This window comes from Mesocricetus auratus, unplaced genomic scaffold (assembly GCF_017639785.1).
Source record: "Mesocricetus auratus isolate SY011 unplaced genomic scaffold, BCM_Maur_2.0 Super-Scaffold_100008, whole genome shotgun sequence".
In the NCBI taxonomy this organism is placed as follows: domain Eukaryota; kingdom Metazoa; phylum Chordata; class Mammalia; order Rodentia; family Cricetidae; genus Mesocricetus; species Mesocricetus auratus.
This window is the reverse complement of record NW_024429192.1, coordinates 19,717,767-19,740,100: the sequence shown is the minus strand read 5'-3', so window position 1 is coordinate 19,740,100 and position 22,334 is coordinate 19,717,767. Positions and strand designations below refer to the sequence as shown.

Below are 22,334 nucleotides of genomic sequence, written 5' to 3'. Positions count from 1 at the left end.
ACAGACAGTCACAGGTGTACCCACCTTCGTTCATGGGTACTCATTATTCTAACTCAGGTCATTTCAAAGTAAGAGCAATTTCCCCCGAGCCTGATGTTGTCATTCTTAAATAAAAATGTTAGATTCATAAAGATGAAATTCACAGAAATTCATTTAAAATATTAAGAGTGATAGTGAAAACAGATACTGATTGAACATTGAAAATCACAGAGAGTTAACAGCACAAATCATTCTTGTACTCTTGCACATCCAACTTTTACAAATAAAAAGAATGTAGGTGAGAAGGAGTATAGAAAATTAGACAAATCCTCAATTGAAGGTATCATAAAATGTCCATTTTTAATTCCCCAAATAAAAAGTATCTTAAAACCACTGAGAGATGCAGAGATGTACAGAGAGAAAGAGAGAGAGAGAGAGAGAGAGAGAGAGAGAGAGAGAGAGAGAGAGAGAGAGAGAGAGAGAGAAGGAGTTAATATGTAAGTCTAGGTAATGCTGCTCCCAAAATCCCAATGCCAGCTACTGCATAGTTCTTTGTTAGTTATTGGTCAAGGAGGTCCCAAGGATCCCAGAATAACATAGTCTTTTGCCATTTCTCTTCGATGTCCAGCAGACCTAGTTGATAAGATCTTATTGTTAAAGATACCATAGGCAGTGGCTGGAAGATACAGAGAAAATAAGCTAGTGTTATGGAAATGTCCTCCCTGCAGGCTCAATTACATAGTGGCAGGCAGCTCTGCTCAGCTGCTTGAGAAGAACCATCAACAATCTTTATCCCATTGTGAACCCTCTGAACAACAATACCAATCCACCGGGAAATACACACTCTCACAGGACTGTTATGATGGTAAATGACATGTCTCTCTGGGTGACTTTAAGGCCCAGTCCAAAAGAAGGAATCCATACCTGTAATGTTAACACAGCCAAAAACCCACAGGCAAGGAGAACTTGGGTCCTAGACGGAATCTTACTACTGTTGTTTGCATAATTGACAAGCTGCCTCTAAATATCTATATTTATAAGCTAATGCTACTCCAACCTCAAGAAACACATGAAGAGTTGAGTTGTTGTAGTCTGTGTAATTTATTACTTCCCAAGCAACAAATAATACTAGTACTACTACCAAGACAAGTCTTATAAGCATAAAAATATGATGTCAAGAAGATGATATAAAAGGCTAGAAAATAAAAGTAATCATTTACATGTAATTCTAGAAGAAGGATGGCTACTCTGGAGTATCAAGAGAGAGGTTTGGGTCAAGTGGAACAAGGTAGGGAGGAAATTGATTGCAAAAAGCTTAGGAAGTTTGGGGTATAGGAAGTATTTTACATCACAGTTGATATGATTTTTATGTATCATGTACGTTATGGTGCATATATTTTTCAAAATGTGTCCATGCATTCTGTTAAATATGTAGATTTTGCTACATTTAAGTTACACTTTGATAAAGTAAAATTTTTTTTTTTTGGTTTTTACGAGACAGGGTTTCTCTGTATTGTTTTGGAGGCTATCGGTCCAGCCCGGCCTCGAACTCACAGAGATCCGCCTGCCTCTGCCTCCCGAGTGCTGGGATTAAAGGCGTGCGCCACCACCACCCGGTTGATAAAGTAAATTTTAAAAGGATATAGAATAGATAGTAATGATCGAATTTTCCAAGTATATAAAAATAAAGCTTTTATTTGTTTATTTATTTATTCATTTAAAGCAGAGTCTCAGTTATAGCCCTAGGATGGTCTTGAACTATTCTCAGGGGTCTTACAACCTCAACTTCATAAATTCTGGAATTACAGGTATATTCCATTTCTTCAAGTCATTCTAAATATCAAATATAAACATTCACACGCATAAGCTACACACTCAGCCAACAACATAAATTCAAAAGTGCCAAACAAGCTCCTCCCAAAAATGCATACCATAAAACAAGAAAGGAGAGGATAATTTTAATCAATATTACTCAAATTTAATAAATATTAGTTCACATATTAATTAATATGCACACATACTTCAGATAGAAGTATGGCTTATTAAAGTGATAAAATCCTAACAGTGCTTATCCTATTAAAAGTAAGAAAGTACAAAGGCATCTGCTGCCATGGTGTGAATTATTTTTAACAATCATTACTAGTACAAGCCATTGCTTTTTATTGTATCACATTTAACTCTAACTTTAAAATATGGTAATAGAAACTGAAAAGTAAGTTTATTTAGAATAAGTGGTACAGGAAATGAATGGTTAAGATTATATAAGTAATAAAAATTATGAACTATCATTTTTAAAATATGCAGAAGCAGACAAATGGAAATTTCAATTGATATTTTTATAGTTACATTTATATTTTCCAAATTTCCTTTATTTTCTTCTGGAATTTTTTTCCTACCCTAACGAATATTTTTCTTTTAATGTGGTTTTGAAATTTTAGGGGGGCGAAGGAGACTTTGTTGTTTGCTGCTTTGGGTTTTTTTGTTGTGGTGGTTGTTCATTTTGACTGGCTATTCATGAAGGTTCTTTAAATCTGCTCTAGGACAAACTCAACACCCAGTTGGTCTAGGCCTAGGATTGGGCCTCATGGTAGAACTGGTGACACAAGCAGCTACAGTTAGGAGTGAGTTCTATGCTAAGTGTCTTTGTTCTTTCAGCAGCTCAAGTGAAAAGGAACACATCTAGCAATAAATTTTTAAAGTGCTTGGACTCAGTGGCATTTGATACAAAACTTTAAAGTAAGGAGAGATCATAAATTATTTTAAGCTAGTTGAAAAGGGGTGCTGGTGAGGAACATGCACTGAATCTTTTAAAAATAGAAGAAAGGAGGATACAGGGGAAGAATTAGAGGAAGAGGAGAAGACCACTGGAAACAAAATAGCAAAACACCAGGAAAAAGAGAAGAAATAGAAATATATACTCCCATAAAATAAATACTGAAGGGCAAAAGTATTTTATGTAAGAGTAGAGAAGATTTGATTAAGCATGAAGCTAAGTCATGGTCCAAGTGTATACAGGATTAATTCTACTAAAACTCTCATGTGCAGTGCAATTCTAAGTTATGGACTTAGCGCTATAAGGAGGAGGGGTAATTTATGCAAAAGACAAATGAATGCCATACTGCAGATAATGAGGCCTGATAAATGTGATTTTTGTGTTATATGTAATAATGTCAAACCCATGACACTGAACACTTAAGATGAATAAAAAGAAGTAGTGGAGTATAAAGATCAAATCGGGAATTATTATCTGTATCCTCATTTACCACTTATTTATGGTGATTACAATCAAGATCCCTTTGTTATTTTACACTGCACAGTACATTTTTGTTAGGTGATATCCACCTGATATGTGACAGTTCATTCTTCCCATCTTGCTGTACTGTTGTATCTGTTGGAAGATCCCTCCACCATCATCCATTATTTCCCAGTGCCTCGTAACCATCCCTCCCTTTTCATCCCCTTTGAGACAAATTTTTCCTGCTTATTTCACCCTAAGTGGATGGTTTTTCTTGCCAGAGAACAGAAGGAGGAGACAGAAGTGCTCCCTCATCTCCTATTGCAATCTTTAATTTCAAACTCATTTTCACTTAGCAGCAGCTGAGAACGGATCATCTGCCTCGCGGCTTTCAGGGTTGTATGAGCTGAGAATGCGGGGAGCCCTTCACTGTGTAATAGAAAGCCATTGAACAATACCCACATCCATAAAAGTAGCCAAGAGTTTTCCCTGATCCTCCCCTCAAATTCTACTTCCACTCAAATAGTCTGTAAGAAAAAAAAAACTATCTTTTATCAGCTCAGACTCATGACTGCTTAACAATCACTGCGTGTAAGCTTTGCCTTATTCTTATTTAATATTTGCCCTCCAGTCAGTAAGTGAAGAAAGTGAGGTTTTACAAGATCAAATGTCTAAAGGTCGCACAAAGGGGAATATGTGAGGAAACGGAGCAGAGAGAGAGAGAGAGAGATGGACATGATGCAGCTACAGGACCCATCTATAAAAATCTCAAAAAGATGTCGGGTGGTGGTGGCGCTCGCCTTTAATCCCAGCACTCGGGAGGCAGAGGCAGGCATATCGCTGTGAGTTCGAGGCTGGGCTGGACTGACAGCCTCGAAAACAATACAGAGAAACCCTGTCTCGTAAAAACCAAAAAAAAAATCTCAAAAAGAAAGAATAAACACATACATATGCATATATATGTATATATATTTAGATACATACATCTGTGTTGTATATATGAAAACATATTCATGATGGTTAAATAATTGTCCAATTTCATGATGTTTGGGTGGCAGTTAGTCATACATTGTAGTAATATACTACAACTGAATGGAGATTTATAATGCTTCTAGTGACTGGCTGCTTAACGGAACTGTGCTTGGACAGAGGACACATTATAGATGGAAACACTTCCTCAAGTTATCTGTGAAGACACTTCTGCTCATCCCAAAGTGCAGAATTAAACATTTCTGTGGATCACTGTAAACATTAAGTTATTTATCATGGAAAGATTGTGGCCTCTGGGCTTCTGCCATACTATTCTCACTGTAATGTACACAGTGCCTCTTGGGAGTGCAAGAATGTTATGGGTGCTTTATTCATATGCAGAATGGCAGTCCTCAATGAGTGAGACAGTAGATATAGAAGGGGGGATATAAAAGGAGAAATTATTTAAGTATAGTATGTATGCAATATTAAAAAATTTAAATTCACAGAAACCATTTGCATTTTAACCAAATTCCTATTTAATCGATACAGTATAGGCCAAGGTCTATAAGTTTATAAAAAAATGTCTCCAAATCTCTGTTTCAGTTTTCTCAGCTATGACAGAAAAGGAGAGTTGAATAAACCTATCTTCAATATGTCTCCCACAGGACTAAAAGATAGGAATTCACAAACTATGTCATGAAAGTCAAATCTGGCCAATAATCTAAGAATACCTTCATATTTTTAAAATAATTTATTTATTTGTATTTCACGGGCATTGGTGTTTTGCCTGCATGTGTGTCTGTGTGGTGGTATCAGATCCCTTAGAATAGGAGCAAAAGGTATGAGCGGCCATGTAGGTGCTGGGAATTGAACCCAGGTCCCCTGGAAGATCAGCCTCGACTCTTAACTAATGAACCATCTTATTAGCCTCAATGTTCATAGTTTTACATGAATGAAAAAGATAAACAGTATGATATTTAAAAGTTATAACTAATTCATAAATTGAATAAAGTTTTGTTATCAGACCTGCATTGGTCTGTTTTCAAGAATCTAAAGCTGCCCTCAAACCCAGACAGCAGAGCAGAAACTCACAACACTGACTCTATGATCCACAAAAACTTCCCGTATTTATTATCCAGCCCCTTACAGAAGTATTTTCCTGTCCTTACTACAACAACAGCCAAAACAACAAAAAAGGTGCATTTAGCAGCTAGCAATTGCAATAAGAATATAAGCACATATATTCTGAATACATATGTAGATAAACATCTTTATCTACCTTCCTCTTTGCCTTGTTATAAATACTTTTTAAATGTTGTACTCATTTCAGTTTCCTAGGATGTTTTTACTTTTGAAGAGTGCAGACCTCATCAATAATGTTCAGTATTGACAAGAGAGACCAACTATACACAACATAGAACAGAATCTCCAGTGAAGAAAAGCAAACTGTGCACAAGCAGAATGAAGGATGACTAAAAGGAACAGCCTATTAAAAATCCAAAACCATCCTGAGTGAGGTAACCCAGTCACAAAAAGACAAACATGTTATGTACTCACTCATATATGGATTTTTAGACATGGATCAGGATAGTGCCAGTCTGCACTTCCACTGACAGAGTCTGGGAAACAGGAAAATAACCTAAGAGATATGCATGGTACCCAAGAGAAGAGGAATGAGGCAAGATCCTCTGAACAGATGGGGAACACGGCGAGAGGTGAGGGTGAGTGGGAGCTGGGAAGAAGAGAGGGGGAGAAGAGGAAGAGAGAGTAGGTCATGGGGGAACAGGAAGTTTGAGTGGGGGGTAAGACAGGGGGAAGAGGGAATCATAGGTTAGAAGACAGATCAGGCACCAGTGTGACCTCTAGTGATCTAGAGGGATGACACCTATTGGCAAGCAAAGCAATAGTGGAGAGACCACCTCGAATGCCCATTCCTGATAATGAACTTGATGTCTATAACCATCCTGAAGCCTTCATCCAGTGACTGATGGAAGCAGAGGCAAACACCCACAGTTAAACACTGAACTGAACCCAAGGAACCCAGTGACAGAAGAGAGGAGAGGTGAGCAAATTGGCAAAGAATGGGCTGGCAAAACCAGCAGAGACAGCTGATGTGAACAGGGGAGAGCTCTTGGGCCCCAGACCAACAGCTGGGAGGCCATCATGGGACTGATCCAGACCCCCTGAATGTGAGAGTCAGTGAGGAGGCCTGGGCAACCTTTGGGGCCCTGGGCAGTAGATCAGTGTTTATCTCTGGCATACAAGCGGCCTTCGTGTGTCCATAACACAAAGAGGGATGCTCTCTCAGGCTGGACTCTTAGGGAAGTGCCTGGACCCTACCCTGAGTGAAATGACAGACTCTGGATATCCCCTATGTGGAAGGATATGGTGATAGGGTGGGAGGCTGGGGGGGAACGGTGAGGGGGTGCAGGAGGAGGGGAGGGAGAGGGAACTGGGATTGACATGTAAAACAAGCTATTTAAAATTTTAAAAAATCCAGCAAAATCTCCTATCGATCAGAGATTTTTTAAGGAAAGAAACAAGTCTACATCTGTTAAAAATACATCTTTCAAATTATAAAAACTTTCCATTTTGATATTTCCTGTTTGCTGTTAATATCTAAAAGTCCTGCTATTTTATTTTAGTAATCAGCATAAATGAGCTAAACTTTTGACAAAAACAAAATATATTTAACAATTATAGCTATTTTTTCCTTTTGGAAACATAGAAAACTGACTAGTTCTAGTCAAAACAACAATTTCTGAAAGTCGACACTAAAGTGTACAAACTATGTTATCAATATAACTATAAATTATAATATTAGAGGATAACTAAGTCTGACAGCATAGACTTCAAATTTCTCCAGCTTTCATGTCAAGATGATGATAACATGTATCACAAACTTAAAATGTATTTAGAAAAGATAACCTACCTCGTAAAATTTAAAAAATAAACTATGTACTATTGCCTAGTTCTCAAATACTATTAATAGTTCAAATATTCAACTGAAAAATAAAAGCAAATATCAATTTCTACTTGGTATATTATGGTTTTTAGAGTTAAGAATCACGAGTTTATTGAAGATATTTAAGACATCAAGAAAATAATCTTTCACAAAATTCCACCAGAGGGTTAATATTCATTTCAACTTATGAATTTGCTACTATTTTTATTTGCAGAAAGTAGAATGACTTGTTCAAGCATAACCAACTAGTCATTCTTCTTCATGCTAGAACAAGATGTTCACCCATAAAGTAGAAAGCTACATTACAAACTTCAGTGGGCTTTACTCCCATTACCAACCAGCAGAAGAATTACAGTTCTCGACTACAACCATTAGATAGTTTGGGACTTGTGTTATGTGAAACAAGAAAAAGAAAAGTTCGAATGTATTAATAATTTTGCTTTGCGCCTGATAAGTTACCTAGTCAACAATTCTCTTCAAACATAAGATTTTCAAAGAAATGAAATGAAAGCAAGATATATAGTAAGTCATGATTTTCAAACCTTGAACTAATTCCTTACTGCTTAATCACTTTTTATCTTGAATGTTCCTACTTATTTCCTCTTTGAGTATGAGTTCTCTAGCTGCTAATCTGAGTGATCAATAGAGCACAGAGCTCCAGTTTAGCAAACACACGCACATGTGTATAAGTGCACACACATACCCTCTTGATAGCAGTCTAGTTAAGTATAAACACCATAATCAGCCAATTAGAATGGCATAGCAGAATCCGAACCATATTAATTATTTTACAATAAATTAACGATAAGCGATTAATAAACATCTTACCAAATCTTATCCAACACATCAGACACAGAAAAATGTATATTCTCATTTGGAATCGGAAACTGTAAAAGAAACACTGGGATTCACCAAAAGTAAACTCTGTAATTCATTAAGGTTCTTGTTCGATCCGATGGTCTCTGCTGGGCGAGCTTTCCTGTAAAAATGCCTCTTGCTCCTCCCCCAGTCTAGAAAAGGTGAGTGAGTCTGCTGTCTCCTGCTGGTTTGTGTTAGGAGATCATTTTAAGCCATAGACTCTGTAATAACTTACAAATGTTTAGCTACACAAGTAGGATTTAAGGGAATGGGAAACCTAATTGTAGATGTCTTTACTCCTTAACCTCAGGATTTCAAAAGTGGCATGGAATGATATGTTTTTGGAAAGTATAAAAAAAATTGTTACTAGAAATGCCAGAAATGGAGTCAGGGAAAGTTGTGTTTTATCATCATTTTGATTCTTCACAGAGCTAAAAACCAGTAATGGAATCCACACCCATGAAGCTGTCCAGCTTTTTATGTGTCTGTCATTATGTATCTAAAACAAAGTGGCTATTTTAAAATGTTAGATTCTAGCTTGCCTTTTGGAGCTAGAATTTGAAAAGGAAGACTATTTTGTGTTGTAATAATAAAAAAAGCAGCTCATGAGAGCATGAGAGAAAAGACTCCAGGCAACAGTGAGTTCAAGCAGAAGGGTTTATTATTAGTGGAATGGGGAAGAGGGACACCGGATTCTGGGGACAAAAGAGTGTGTGTGAGGAGAGGGGAGAGAAGAAGGAGAGAGAGGAAGAGGGGGAGGGGAGAGAGAAAGAGAGGGACAGAGTGGAGAGGAAAGGAGAGAGGGAGGGAAGGAGGCAAAGGGAGAGGAACAGACAGAGCAAGGGAGAGAAAAAGAGAGAGAGGAGGATGGGAGGTGGACAGGGCTCTTTTAAAAGGGAACATAGTGACTGTGCACAGGTGGTGCTCTTAGTGGCTACAGCTGAGGGCATACCCTATCAGAACCGCAAAGACAGGCCAGTACAGATGCCTGAATACTAACATTTTTGTTTTGAATATGACAAACAAACGTGTAAAAATTATTACTGGTTTTCTGTTCACATGTTTGTCCAGTTTTCCCCTTATTTTCTTTCCCAGAAACAATGTTGAGGAGGCAAGAATAAACAATAGCTGGTCTACATACACAGATCACGACCTCATACATGTATTGGAAAATCTTCAATAATACGGTAAAAATGGTCTGCTAGCAGGTATTAATCACAAATTGCCTCCTGGTTAGGTGTGGGATCGTGTCAGCTTCCCTGGTTAGGTTGGGATTCCATCTAGCTTAAACCTGTGCAGGTCCTTAGCATGCTACTACAGTCAGAGTGATTTCTTATGTTTGCCTGTCCTAAGGTGTACATATAACGTTGTTTGCCTTAGTCATCCACCATTTTTGGCTCGTCCAATTCTTCCTCTTCTCCCTCCTGGATCACTGAGCCTCAAGAGGAGGGGCTTTTGAAGACATTCCATTTAACACTAACTAACTGCTGTCAAGTCCTTACTTTTTCTTGCAATAGATGGGAATTAACACAGAGACCCTCAACTGAGCAATGTCCAGAGAGTAAGGACTTGACAGCAATTGATGCTAACTGGGAGACTGGGTGGAGCACTGATCTATAAGAAACTTCAAAAGTCCTTTGCTTTTAAAATTTTCATTCAGGGCTCAAATAAAGGAACTACAAGTAAGTGAAGGAACTTAAAATCTGAGGGGAAAAAGGAATAGACTCACACACAATCGCTCCTCTGCATTCCTTTATTCTTCTCTTTCCCTCTTATTCTCCTTATCTCCTCCCCAGTTCTTGAAGATACATGTGTATTCTTTGTACAATACAATGTGAGGTTTGAGTTTCTGAGGGTCAACAAGGCAGATAAGATTTACACACAGAGCAATAAACTAAAACGTCTAGGAGAAGCTTTTACCATCAGTTGCTTAGGGTTGTAGGTCAAAGAGAGGTTCTAAGTTTAATTTGCACAAGAAACAAAACCCGGAACCTTCTAGTGCTCTGGTCTCAGTGGTGGCACAGGCCTTCAAGAAAGTCTGTTTTTCTCTGAAGGTGAGCAAATGAGCTGATTACCTTTGTCTTTATCTTCTCAGGGGAAATAGGAGGGAGCAGTAAATCTCCGAGCTAAAATCTCGAGTTAATAAAACAATAAGTCTTAGAATCTTTTAGTGCGGGGCGATTTAGGTTATCACTTCTCTTCCTGCCAGTGAGGAAAAGCTAGGGCATACTTATTTTTCCTATCCATCTAGGCAGCTCTGAATCAGCAACTTTGTGCCTGTAGTAATTCTATGTCCTTGGATATCTGGGAATGTCTTAGATGGGATGCTTTTGCCTGGGCCCGAAACACTGACCAAATGCCTGTCAATAAGGATAATTGCAAGAAGGCAGATCTCTGCAATTGCAATGGAGAGGGGAACAAAAACCTGGTAGTAGGAAACAGGTCTCACACATAGGTAAGGAATGTAATCAATAATGGAGATTATAGTAAGGTGACCTGTTAATTGAGAACAGGTTTTACACATAGTAATCAGTAAACTCCAAATGCATGGGGAAATTTGTTCCCAGTAAGTGATCAGATAGTGCTTTAAACTGTGAGAAGTAAATCCCACGCTTGTTGCAGAAAGGAATAAGATACGGGACAGATGAATCTACAACAAGAAACAGCCACTTCATTCACAAGGTTATAACATGAAATACAACTTTTGTACTGGTTTCATCAATCAGGAGAATCCTTAATTCTTCTGAGATATCTCATGAGATGATGGCTGTATAATTACTGTGTGATCTTTCAGCTTGTAGCAGATAACAATATGTCATTCAGAATCAATCGGGTGCAAAATAAAAGTAGTATGTTTCCCGTTAGGTCCATGAGCTATCTATCCAATCTTGAATTCCTTGGCCATGTTAGCAATGTCAGACATGACTCCCATTTTATCAGGTTGACCTTCAATCAATCAAAAAGTGATTGGTTACTCCTGTAACATTTGTGCCACTGTTGTAGCAGGATATCTTGGGGGCAGTTCACTGTTATGGGTCCCAGGGTTTGTAGTTGGATAATATTTATGATTACCTTTTTCCTACGACATTCTACAGAGTAAACTCTAGCACCATGAATGCTATTCAGGATGGGTGAAGCTTCTAGCTGGGCACAAGTTCAATTTCTCTGTGCCTGATAACCTACATGCTGTCTTCAGCGATAGGATTTTACCACCAGGCTATGGAGAGCAGCCAATAGCCTTGGCAAAAGCCCGAGAGTATGGATGATAGGTAGAGATCCCTTTGGTCAATGATTTTTCAAATGACCTGCAGCATTGGTTGCCTCTCCCATGCTCCTTCCTTCACTCTGCTCTTTCCCTCTGCCCCATTTCCTACTCCTATTCTGGCTTCTCCTTTATCGCTTGAGAACTCTACATTCTATTTCCCTTTCCTTGGGATATCCTCTCTTTGCCTCTGGCCCCTTACTAGGTATCTGACTCTGAATATTCAGATTGTAGCATACAATTGATATCTTGAAAGCTAGTTATCTACATATAAAAGAAAACACACAATATAAAGTATTTGCTTTGGGTATTTTTGTTGTTTTTATTTGTGTGTGAGTGTGTGTGTGACCTCACTCAGGATGATTGCTTCTAGTCCTATTTAGCTGGAAATTTCCTGATTTTCATATTAACAATTAAAGAGTATTCCATTTCACAAATGTGTCACATACTTTGGGTGTATTCTGAGGTGTACTACAGCTGTATCTGGAGGCAGACCTTCTCAAGGAAAGGCCACACCGATTTCCATAGTGGCTGAACCAGTTTGGACTCCCATGAGCAATGAATAAATGTACCTCTTTACCTACATCTCTGCCAGTGTGTTCTGTCATTTGTCTAATTGACGTTGGCCCTTTTACTGTGGTAAGATGAAATCTCCAAGCAGTTTTAATTTGCATTTCCCTCGTGGCTAAGGACGCTGAACGTTTCTTGTAAGAGTTTCTCAACCATTTCCTTCTCTTTAGAAAAGAATTATCTGATCAATCAACCAAGCCGAAGCATGTCTCCTGAATGCAAAATGAATTCCCACCACTCCACTAACTAAAGACCAAGTCATGTTCTCATAACTGAATGATCTTTCCAGGAAGATTTTAGGGTCCTCAGTAGACATTTTCTAATGACTCTTTTGATACTCAGTGTTTTCTCGAGTTCAGTGGCCTTTCAGAGACCACAGACTATTTTCAGTGATCTGTCTTGGGATCATGTAAGCAGTAAATATTTAGTTCTCTCTGTTACCAATATCTAAGCATGTAGACATTTATTTACATTTTACAATAACAGCATTACCGTGTTACTCCTTAAAGACAAATTAACTTTTTACATTACCCTGAGCTTGTGCATAGTGAAGTTAGTCAATCTTAAATCATCCACCTAGTCATTTTATTTCAAATATTATTATAAAGAACCTAAAATCAATAATCTTCCTGGAAGACAGAGACAGAGGCACTATTCCAAACAAGCTGCTGGCCAAGCCCTGGGGATCAGGTACAGCATCTTCAGCCAGATGGGGGCGGGGCTGCGGGGTAGTGAGCCGTTCCCTCCGGGGAGGGGTGTGTGTGGGCGTGGTCCCCCCGCCCCGCCCACAGCGCGCACCGGTCCCTCGCGGGGCCGCGCAGGAAAGCAGAGCGAGGGGGCGGGGCCTCGGCATCTCCATCCCCGGGCTGAGGACCGCAGGGATGTTCCCGGCTCAGGAGGAGGCCGACAGGACCGTGTTTGTGGGCAATTTAGAGGCCCGAGTACGGGAAGAGATTCTTTACGAGCTGTTCCTTCAGGTACCGTCCGCGGGGGAGGCCGGGCGGCGGCTCTGGAGCCCCGGGACCCCGCCCCGCCGGAGCTCGGGTCTCCCCTCCTTCACTTGGGCACGCAAAGTGCGTGGCCGGGGACGAGTGGCTTGAATGTCCCTTCCTCTGCAGCCCCGGGTGGGCAGCGACCTCCTACCCCTCACCCCCAGCCTGCCAGCCCCTAGGGAGGGCTCCCGGAGCCTCTGCGGGCCCTGGCTGTGCTGCTGCTGCTGCGGGAACACAAAACAACCCCGTCTCTGTCTCCCTGGGATAGTAAGCACCCTTGTGTCCCACCCGAATATGGTACCTGTCCCTGGCCATTACCCTTTCTGTCAAGCCTTTTGGTGGGGAAAGCAGTGTGTTCTAGAATCATGCTAGCGATTACTGAAACGCTGGGCAGTCAGTGCACCGTGACTAACTATGGGGTCCCCTGGTCCATGCCACTGTGTTTCATATGAAGGACCTTCCGGACCTTTCTGGGAACTGGCAAACTCACTTGCCCAGAGAAGGGTGTCTTCATCTCCTCATCTAGTTGGTTAATTGACTCAGAATTATGGAGCAAATCGAAAGTGCCGCCGAGAAGAGACCCTGAAAGGGGAGGTCAAAACTGTTTTCCCAAGATTTATGCAAATCTGCCCAACAGACGAGTAAATAGTTTGCAAAAAATAGTTGACTGTGGGAGCCCTGAGGTCTACAGTGTGACAGAATCAGTCGGTAGTTGAGTCTTCTTAGTATGTGGTTTCCTATGATGTCAAATGCGAGTAATGGGCGTCTAAATTGTAATACGATTGCCAGAGATAGTTCAATAAAACAGCTACAGGCAGTGCTGTTGGCCGCTGCTAATAGGACAGTTGTTATTAGTAATGATACCTATTATTACCAATAGAATAAGGGGAAATTCTCAGGGCCACAATTACAGAGGTGCGTTTCAAGAGTCAAGTTTAGGTACCAGTAGTGAAAGGATTATTTTTTTAATAATATTTAAAGGACTTACTTTGTCTCTAAACTTAAGTGAAGCCCTCCTTTGTTACCCTATAGAAGGGCTCGCCTCCTAAATACTAAAATTTTTATTACTCAAAGATTATATATTTTCCCTCTCAAAACATCATTATCTATTTAGTAACCCAATATGGATTGAAATGACTGTTCAGAAAAGGAGTAATTTTGGCTCCTCCAGAAAGCTTCCCTCTAGGACCTCCAAGGGGGACAGTGAGGAATGATGGTTTCTGGGATTGCAAATCCTCAAACACCTGAGCTATGTAGATGGTAAGAACTACTACGTCTGCATCAGTTGTGTGCATAGAAAAGGCCATATATATAGCATCTCCTTATTTCTTTTATGATTTCCTTTTCCTGATTAATTAAAATTTAAATCCCGTTGAATGGAGCAAGCAGTAAGTCTATGTTTTCATCTTGCCCAAGGAGAATTTGCTAATGCAAAGGATCATTTGAATGACTTAACATCAGCAGCACAAGCAAAATCCCATTTCAGCTGCCCTGAAAAGTTCTCATTCTGAATTTTAAAAAAAAGTTATGTAGCTGTTGATTACAGAAGTCGATTGAATTTTACCTTTAAATGCTACAGCAGAACTGGGAGTGTAGCTCAGTGATCAGCACTTGCCTCACATTCATAAGATCCTAGGCTCAATCACCAGCACTCAGGAAATAAGAAGTTTGGGCTTGTGTTGATGAGTAAATCTTGTCTTTGTATGCTACTGTGTACTGTAATGTTAGTAGAGGAAAACAAAAACTAGAAAACAGAATAAGGCCTTTATTTCCATATGAACTTTTTATAATCTATTACAAATTTCTCAATATCCTTTTTTAAATTCAAATATATTTTTGTCCTTTTAGTCGAGAAATATTAGAGTAGAAATTCAGAGTAGGGGGAAAAAAGTGATTGTGGTTTCAAATGTATTGAGTGAGAAGTTCCACAACACAGCATCTCAGGAAGCTGTTTTCACAGAAGAGGCAGCAATGGGGAAATGGTTTTGCTAACTTCCTCCTATTCAAAGAAAGGGAACATAAGCTAGTCCCTGGGCAAAATATTCTGAGAAGAAAGACAGACATCCAAGGTGTAGCACCATTGTAAGAATGGCAGTACTTTCCTATGGATGAAAAGCAAATATGTATGTGCTTATCCAATTCTGCAGAGAAAAAAAATCATTAAAATATACAGCTCTAAGTTAGTTCCAGTCTTTGTGAATATATCCTGCAGTCACAATCATGAAAGTAGTTAATTGGTGTAATTTTTTTTCCTCGGATGTGATTGACAGTGTTCTCTACTATATGACTTTGTTTCTTTGCTTTGTTTTACCATTACAGGTTTTTCTAGTCACATAGTCTGAAACTTACAGTTCGTGGTACTTTATGCTGTTTGAATAATTCACCACAGAATAATATTTCTAGTTATTACTTTTTAAATTGTTCACTCTTATGAATAGTTTACATATTCTACCAGATCTTAAAAATATTAAAATAAATTTCCTTTGAGAATATTTATGAAGCAGTGTTACTAGATCAAAATGCATAATAGATTTAGTTTCTCTTAGAAACACTGTGTAGTATACATAGGCATTTGTGCATGTGTGTGTGTGTGTGTGTGTGTGTGTGTGTACATGCATTCATGTTCATGAATGTGTATAGTGAGGACCAACGCATACCTATGGAGGCAAGAGAACGCTTATACATTAGTCCTTGATTTTCCCTTGTTTAAGGCATTCTTTTCTGTGTGTACCTTCTAGCTTCTGGCAGTTTTCATTCTGCTGATTCAAACTCAAGTCCTGACACTTATGTGGCAGCACATTTACACACACACACACACACACACACACACACACACACACACACACACCCTGAGCCATCTCCCTAGACCTTTCACAGTTTCTTAGCAGCTGTTGGTTTGACAGCAACCAACTCAACCAACATGATTTTCCTCATTACAATTTACTTTTCTGTTAAATACTGCTAACATGTACTGAGAGGTAGTACTATTTTTAATCTGAGATTCAAATATTCTCCAAGTTGATTTTTAGAGCCTAAAGTAAAGATAATCTTTCTTCCTATAAGTTCCTTCTCCATAAATGTTCTTGATAAGCTGGAAAGGTTGAGTAGCTACATTGTTTATTGGGAAGATGCATTATTTGTGGAGCTATTTATGACTGTTCTTTATTTTAGTTAACTGGAATCTATTTCATTTATCTCAATGTAAAAACAAAATCTTTGGATTTATGAGAAAATAATTTTAGCTTCTTACAGGCCGGACCACTAACCAAAGTGACTCTTTGCAAAGACAGAGATGGAAAGCCGAAGTCCTTTGGCTTTGTCTGTTTCAAGCATCCTGAATCTGTGTCTTATGCCATAGCTTTGCTGAATGGAATTCGTTTGTATGGAAGACCAATTAATGTGCAGTATCGGTTTGGTAAGTTCTCTCACTGGTCAGTCTTCAAAGTGTGCTTTGTTGGTCCTGCGCTCAGGGGCTTATGCATTTTGTTTTCTATATAGTGTAAGATAGTGGTTCTCAAACTTCCTAATGCTGTGAATTTTGAATACAGTTTCTTATGCTGTGGTGACCCCCAAGCATAAAATTATTTCATTACTACTTCATAACTATAATTCTGATACTGCTATGAATTGTAGTGGGAATATCTGATAGGTGACCTCCCAATGGGTCTTGACCCACAGGTTGAGAATCACTGATGTAGGGCAATAAGAAGTGTTTTGTCATCACTATTAATTTTTTCAGTATCTGGTAAGTTCTGTCACCCATCAGTCTTCAAAATGTGCTCTCTTGTTGGTCCTGTTCTCAGGGGCTTTTGTTTTCTTTATAGTATAGGACAAGAAAATGTCTCTGCCATCACTGTTGTTGTTTTGGGGGACTTACATATCTAATGTTGAATAAATAATTAATTGATATTGCCTACAATATTACCAAGCCAAACTTTTATGTTTTATATTAAAACTTTTAAAATTCTATTTCTGAACCAGCCAGAAAATGCTTATAAAGGTTACTAGCAACTTGAAAATCTACATGAATCAAAAACAAATAAGTCTAAACTTTATATAGCAATTATGTTTACCTTTTGACATTGCTCAAGTACCTACTATCTCGAAGAAAGTCCTTCTCTATTAGACTTTCCAGGGAAACCATTCTATGAACATTGAGAGGGCCTGAATTTAAAACTTACAAGACATGTGTTACACACATCATGAACTAGTCATCTATAAAGGAGAAGCACAGAGAATGTTTGCAGGCTGAGAAAGGACTGATAGAGGCGTCTGAGTACCATGGGGCCTCCCCAGGTCGGTGCTCAGTAATTGATGTATTAATATTATTGATCTACTAAGGTCAACAGTAACAAAAATCATATCTTCTTGAAAAGGAAAAGTTGTCTCTGCCATTCTTTCTGCCCCCACCCCCTTCCTGCCAATTGATGAAATAAGCCTGGGTGTGTTATGTTCCAACACATTCTGTGTAAAGTTGAATTGGCTTTTGTCCATAATGTTTAGGGAGTTCATGTCTTATATTCTAGAAGCAAATGATACCGAATAGTTTACAGTAGTGTGCAATGAAATAACATTGTATATCTCACATAGTCCCATGCCTGTGCAGTCTTCATAGCTATTCATGGCTTTTGGACACAGGTCAGTTTTCACCCAGTCATTTGTAATGCTATATAAAAATGTGTAAATGTGACTCTGGATATGTTATATGTGTGTATGTCTTAACTAGTGCAAAAAAAGGCAAGGTATTATATTTATGTTTGTTTGGTTTTTATTAAATGGGGTCTCATTATATACATCCCAGGCTAACCTGAAACTCTAGATCTGCCTGCCTCAGTCTCTGAAATGATGAACTATAGGCCAGAACTACCAGATTTGTGGTTTGGGATAAATTTATCACTTAATGTTATAATGCTCAAACTCCAAGTGATTATGTCATGAAATAATGTTTCTGTTCTGTTTTATTCTCTTTAATTCTGTCTCTTTAAAGGTAGTTCCCGCTCTTCTGAACCAGCTAGCCACAGTTTTGAGAGCTGTGTGAAGATAAATTCACACAGCTTCAGGTAATCAAATGCATGCTCTTGAATAAATATGGACATTCTTATCTTAACTTGTCAGACATCAGCAAGTATATCAAAACAGCAGTCTATGCATGTAAAGTTCTAGCTAAGTTGTATAGGTATCTTTAAAACTGAAGTGATACAAATTCCATATTGCTTTTCTATGTATAGAAAAGTGATGTATTCTTAGTGACTGCAAGGTGTTTGCTTTGTTATGCTCATATCAGAGTTATTTCTGTTTTTAAAATAAAACATGATCTAAAGTGTTTCTTCTAGAAAGACAAATTTGTTTCTCCACATTGCAGTTTCCATATTTCATAACTAAGTAATTAATGTAATATCATGCCATCACATAGTCAATGAAATGACATGTTATTTGTGTGTGTTCAAAGCATTTAATGTTAAAAGCTACCATGGAACCCTTGTCTTCTACTTACATAAGGTTGTCATTATTTTTTTCATGAGAAAATGGCATTTGCTCCTTGGAACTTTAAGGTGTCCTTTCTTCTCTTCTTTTGCAAAGGAATGACGAGATGGTGGGCAGATCTTCGTTTCCCATGCAATTTTTCCCAGTTACGAATACTACTTTACCTCAAGAATATTTTTTCTTTCAGAAAATGGTACGTGTGAAATACATTTGTTTTAGTATACTGTTTACAAACATAAGAACCAAAACACCCTTCTTGACATGTGGCGTTGAAATCTGAACCCGGCATCGATGCAGACTATGCCACGGTTCATGCTCAGACAGGGTCCTGAGGAATTCTCTGTGTAAGACCTCAGTGACTCCCCTGTGCTCAGTGGCAACAGGCAGGTAATAGTGGTGACAGAAGTCACCAGGTAACCATTGAATACCTCATTCCCTAGAAAGTGACCATTGTTAGAGATATTCTTAGCAGGGACAATTTTCTCTCAGTATGTAATTTTCGTATGTGTGGTCATCAATCACATTTAAGCATTTTTGTTCTAAAAAGCCACTTGAAAGTTCTCAGTTACTAGAAGGAACTCCCATGTTAAGCTTGGCTGTAGCCTAATCATGGCATTTGATTTAGAATATTTCCCTCACAACTCTTTGTTTTCTAAGTGACATAATGTGAGTCCCAGGAATTACTTAGCAAATCCAAAACTATAGGCTTGTTGACAATAGGTATAGGACTAACTTTGTTGTTCCCCCTCCCACCACCAGAGGAAAATGATGCTTTCACTTCTAGAGAAAACTTTACTAAATTATAGCTACATCTATATCAGCAAGGAAGCCTCCCCTGACACTAAAGTCCCCCAGGGTCTTTTCTCTGTATTTGGTCTAGCTGGTCTCTAGTGGAAAAGTGTTTCACGCTACCCTGTCCTCTGATTAGAACAGCCAGAAATTTCAGCTAACTTGTTAAAACCCAACAGGTGTTTCTCTATCTAAAAAAGTAACAACCGTGTCTTTTCACAAGGTGGGAGCTCTCAGCTTCATTTGGGCCTGGCAAGCTTTTCGTTTTCATTAACATTTAAAGTCAGTACCTGAATCACATCACATATAGGGAAGTTTCTGTATATTTTTCAAGCAAATGGAAGATGGTAGTTATAAATTTTTCTTTTATAAAGTTTATGTAACTCTCCACAAAATCAAATAACTTCAAAAAACCCAACAAGTGTTTCTCTATCTAAAAAAGTAACAACCGTGTCTTTTCAGAAGGTGGGAGCTCTCAGCTTCATTAGGGCCTGGGAAGCTTTTCGTTTTCATTAACATTTAAAATCAGTACCTGAATCACATCAAATATAGGGAAGTTTCTGTATATACTTCAAGCAAATGGAAGGTAGTAGTTATAAATTTTTCTTTTATAAATTTTATGTAACTCTCCATAAAATCAAATAACTTCAATGATGACTTAGCTTCCAAGTAGGATAAACTGTGAGTATTGGAGAAGATTCCCACTGAAAATACAATCAAATTATCTCCCTGGGGATGTATCTTGGGGATATAGTGCCTGCATTGCAAGAACAAGGTCCTGGGCTCAGTATTCCAGCTCTGAAAAAAATTCTCTTAAATGGAAACAGGTGATAAGTGACTAGTCTAGATGTGTGTTGGGATAAATAAATACACTATTTTATCGGTTTGTTTTTCCTTTTATATTGTGTTTATGGACTACCTATGTGTTTTTTGCATAATTTTTCTGCTAAGTACTGCTAAACAATGTGATAATAAATTATGTGACGCTGGCAATCTTTGTGCCTCATGTTACCCAGATGAAGCAATGCCCATAACCCCTTGTCCAACACAGTCACTGTGGTATGCCCAGGTCGGCTGGCTCACCTATGACTGTCTGCAAGTGCCTGCGAGTTGTTAACGTTCTTTTTGCAGTTTGAGTGTGTGTTCACTCATAGTCTCTTCTCTTCACAGCACTGGCACACGTACAGTCCAATGCTGCAGCCTCCATTCTATGACATGACAGCTTCACTTCCCAACAGTGCATCTGGGTCTTGCTCCTTAAACCATGCTCCAGACCTCGAGGCTGGATCCAGCTCCTATGAATGGACTCATCAGCAACCAAGTGACCCTGACCTTTATCACAGGAATAAAAGAAAGAGGCAAAGACAGGCCAGTGACAGTGACAGTAGCTCAGAGGACAAGAGAGGAAATGAAGGTAGCCAAAAATGCCAGAAATGTAAAAGGAAGAAGAAATTCTAATGACGCTTATCTGCACTGCTCTCAATTCTCTCTCTAAAAAGACCTGTTGTACCAAATCACCCATTTCTTAACCACCTTGTCTTTTAAAAAAAATATGAAATGTGACTCTGTGATCTGCTCTACAGTTTTTACCCTGAATGATAATAGCCTTTAAACCATACTATAATGTACTCCTTTTGTATTGGCAAGGTTATTTTTGGCCCATTGTCAAGAGAATACACTTTACATCATCTTATTTTTAGAGTTGAGGACGAAGTCTCACCAAACTCACTAAACCCTTGAGGGTTCAGCACCCTGCTCTCCTGAGAGTCTCACAGGAGTCTTTCAAGCACAAGTGGGCTGGCCTCAGGGGTTCATCTGCAGGTTCCTGGGAGAACTGATGGGAATATTTAAAGACAGTGAGTTCTAACAAGCATGCAGTGAGGAGGCTTCCGTTCCTTGTATAACTAACACTTTAGTTTTTATGTCTAAATATGGTACCTCTGAACATCATGAGCAAGGTTGATGTCACGTGACCAGGACTGTGCTATCAAAGGAAAGAAAAATGTCATGTGCTCAGTACCATTTGGCCAGTGGAAACCCTGTGTGATTATCCCCTTTTTTATGATTGTGTTTGACACAACTATCTCTTGACATCTCGTTTATTGTTTATGATGATAAAAGTCAGTTGATGGTGTTAGCATCCACCGTCTATTCAGCCACCAAGGGTGGAACATATGTAGCAAATGTGTGATTTGCCATGATGAGCAAGTATACAGAATGATGTTGTATCATCATATATTTAATGCCTATTCCAAATCTATATTTTTAATTTACTTATTGTAGAAGATAAATGGACTATAAGCAAAATTCATGGTGTATGACAATTTTATAGCGCAGCATAAACCAAAATTATGAAAACCGTATATTTGTAAAAGCTAACTGAAAGAATCGTGCAAAGCCAGTTGGATTTATCTGCTCAGTTCAATAGGAAAAACCACACATGGATGTTACTTTCTCATGTTGTTAATGTTTTAATAAGTGTTATTTATTTAAAAGAATAAAGATACACGGTTATAACCAGACAAATAGCGGAGTTTCACTCTTGGTGATTAGTATACAAGATAGAGGCAGTTACAACAAATTCAAGCCTATTTCCATTTGATCGATATGAAAATCTAAATTCTGCTGCATGGAACTTTAACCGGTACTTACATTCTTAAATATAAATGTGACATTCTTAAATATATATGTGAAAGCATTATTTTCTTTTAAATTCCTAATTTGGCAATTTGGAATCATGGCCAAGATAAAATTTATTCCTTTATAATTAGATAGTAACATCTTTAAACACATTAATATTGTCTTCAATTTTCCTCTAGATGTGTTATTTACCATGGAGGTAAATTAGGTCAGCATGATTGGCATGTTAGCAGAGATGTGCATAAGTCTTAGCAACTAAGACTGACATGTGTAAGAGAGTCAGTTTGACTGGGACATATCCCCATAACTCTGCCATCAGACACAGAAAATTAACTCAGTGTCAATTCTCAGCTAGTCAGCCATTCAGCTGATCAGAATTCTAGGGAAGTTACTTTCACTGTGGTGTTTTTCTTTGTTAAACATTATAAAACTTCCCTTAAAGTGCTAATATTTGCTAAAGCCCCCAAATTTTAAGTTGTCAATTTTCCAAATGCTATGTATGTGGATGAAGAATTGTTAGTATAATTGGTTTCACGGGGCTTTCTTTTTCAATTTTAATACTCCAACCTCAAAATCTACTTCAAATGG

The 22,334-nt window shown here is 38.5% G+C and overlaps 2 protein-coding genes across 2 annotated transcripts in view; one reads left to right on the top strand and one right to left on the bottom strand.

Annotated features, from left to right (window-relative positions):
• Lipi (lipase I) overlaps positions 1–8,025 on the bottom strand; it is a 54,200-nt gene extending 46,175 nt beyond the window's left edge. Inside the window, exon 1 of the mRNA XM_040750363.1 lies at positions 7,980–8,025. Within this exon, the coding sequence (XP_040606297.1) occupies positions 7,980–8,025 (46 nt within the window). The remainder of the gene's footprint in view (positions 1–7,979) is intronic.
• A 4,642-nt stretch (positions 8,026–12,667) lies between these two features.
• Rbm11 (RNA binding motif protein 11) lies at positions 12,668–21,628 on the top strand. Its single transcript, XM_013111936.3, has 5 exons — positions 12,668–12,818; positions 16,086–16,248; positions 17,821–17,893; positions 18,414–18,510; positions 20,277–21,628. Exons 1-5 carry the CDS (start codon positions 12,723–12,725, stop codon positions 20,562–20,564), a joined length of 717 nt encoding a protein of 238 aa, XP_012967390.1. The 5' UTR covers positions 12,668–12,722; the 3' UTR covers positions 20,565–21,628.
• The last annotated feature ends 706 nt before the right edge of the window (positions 21,629–22,334 follow it).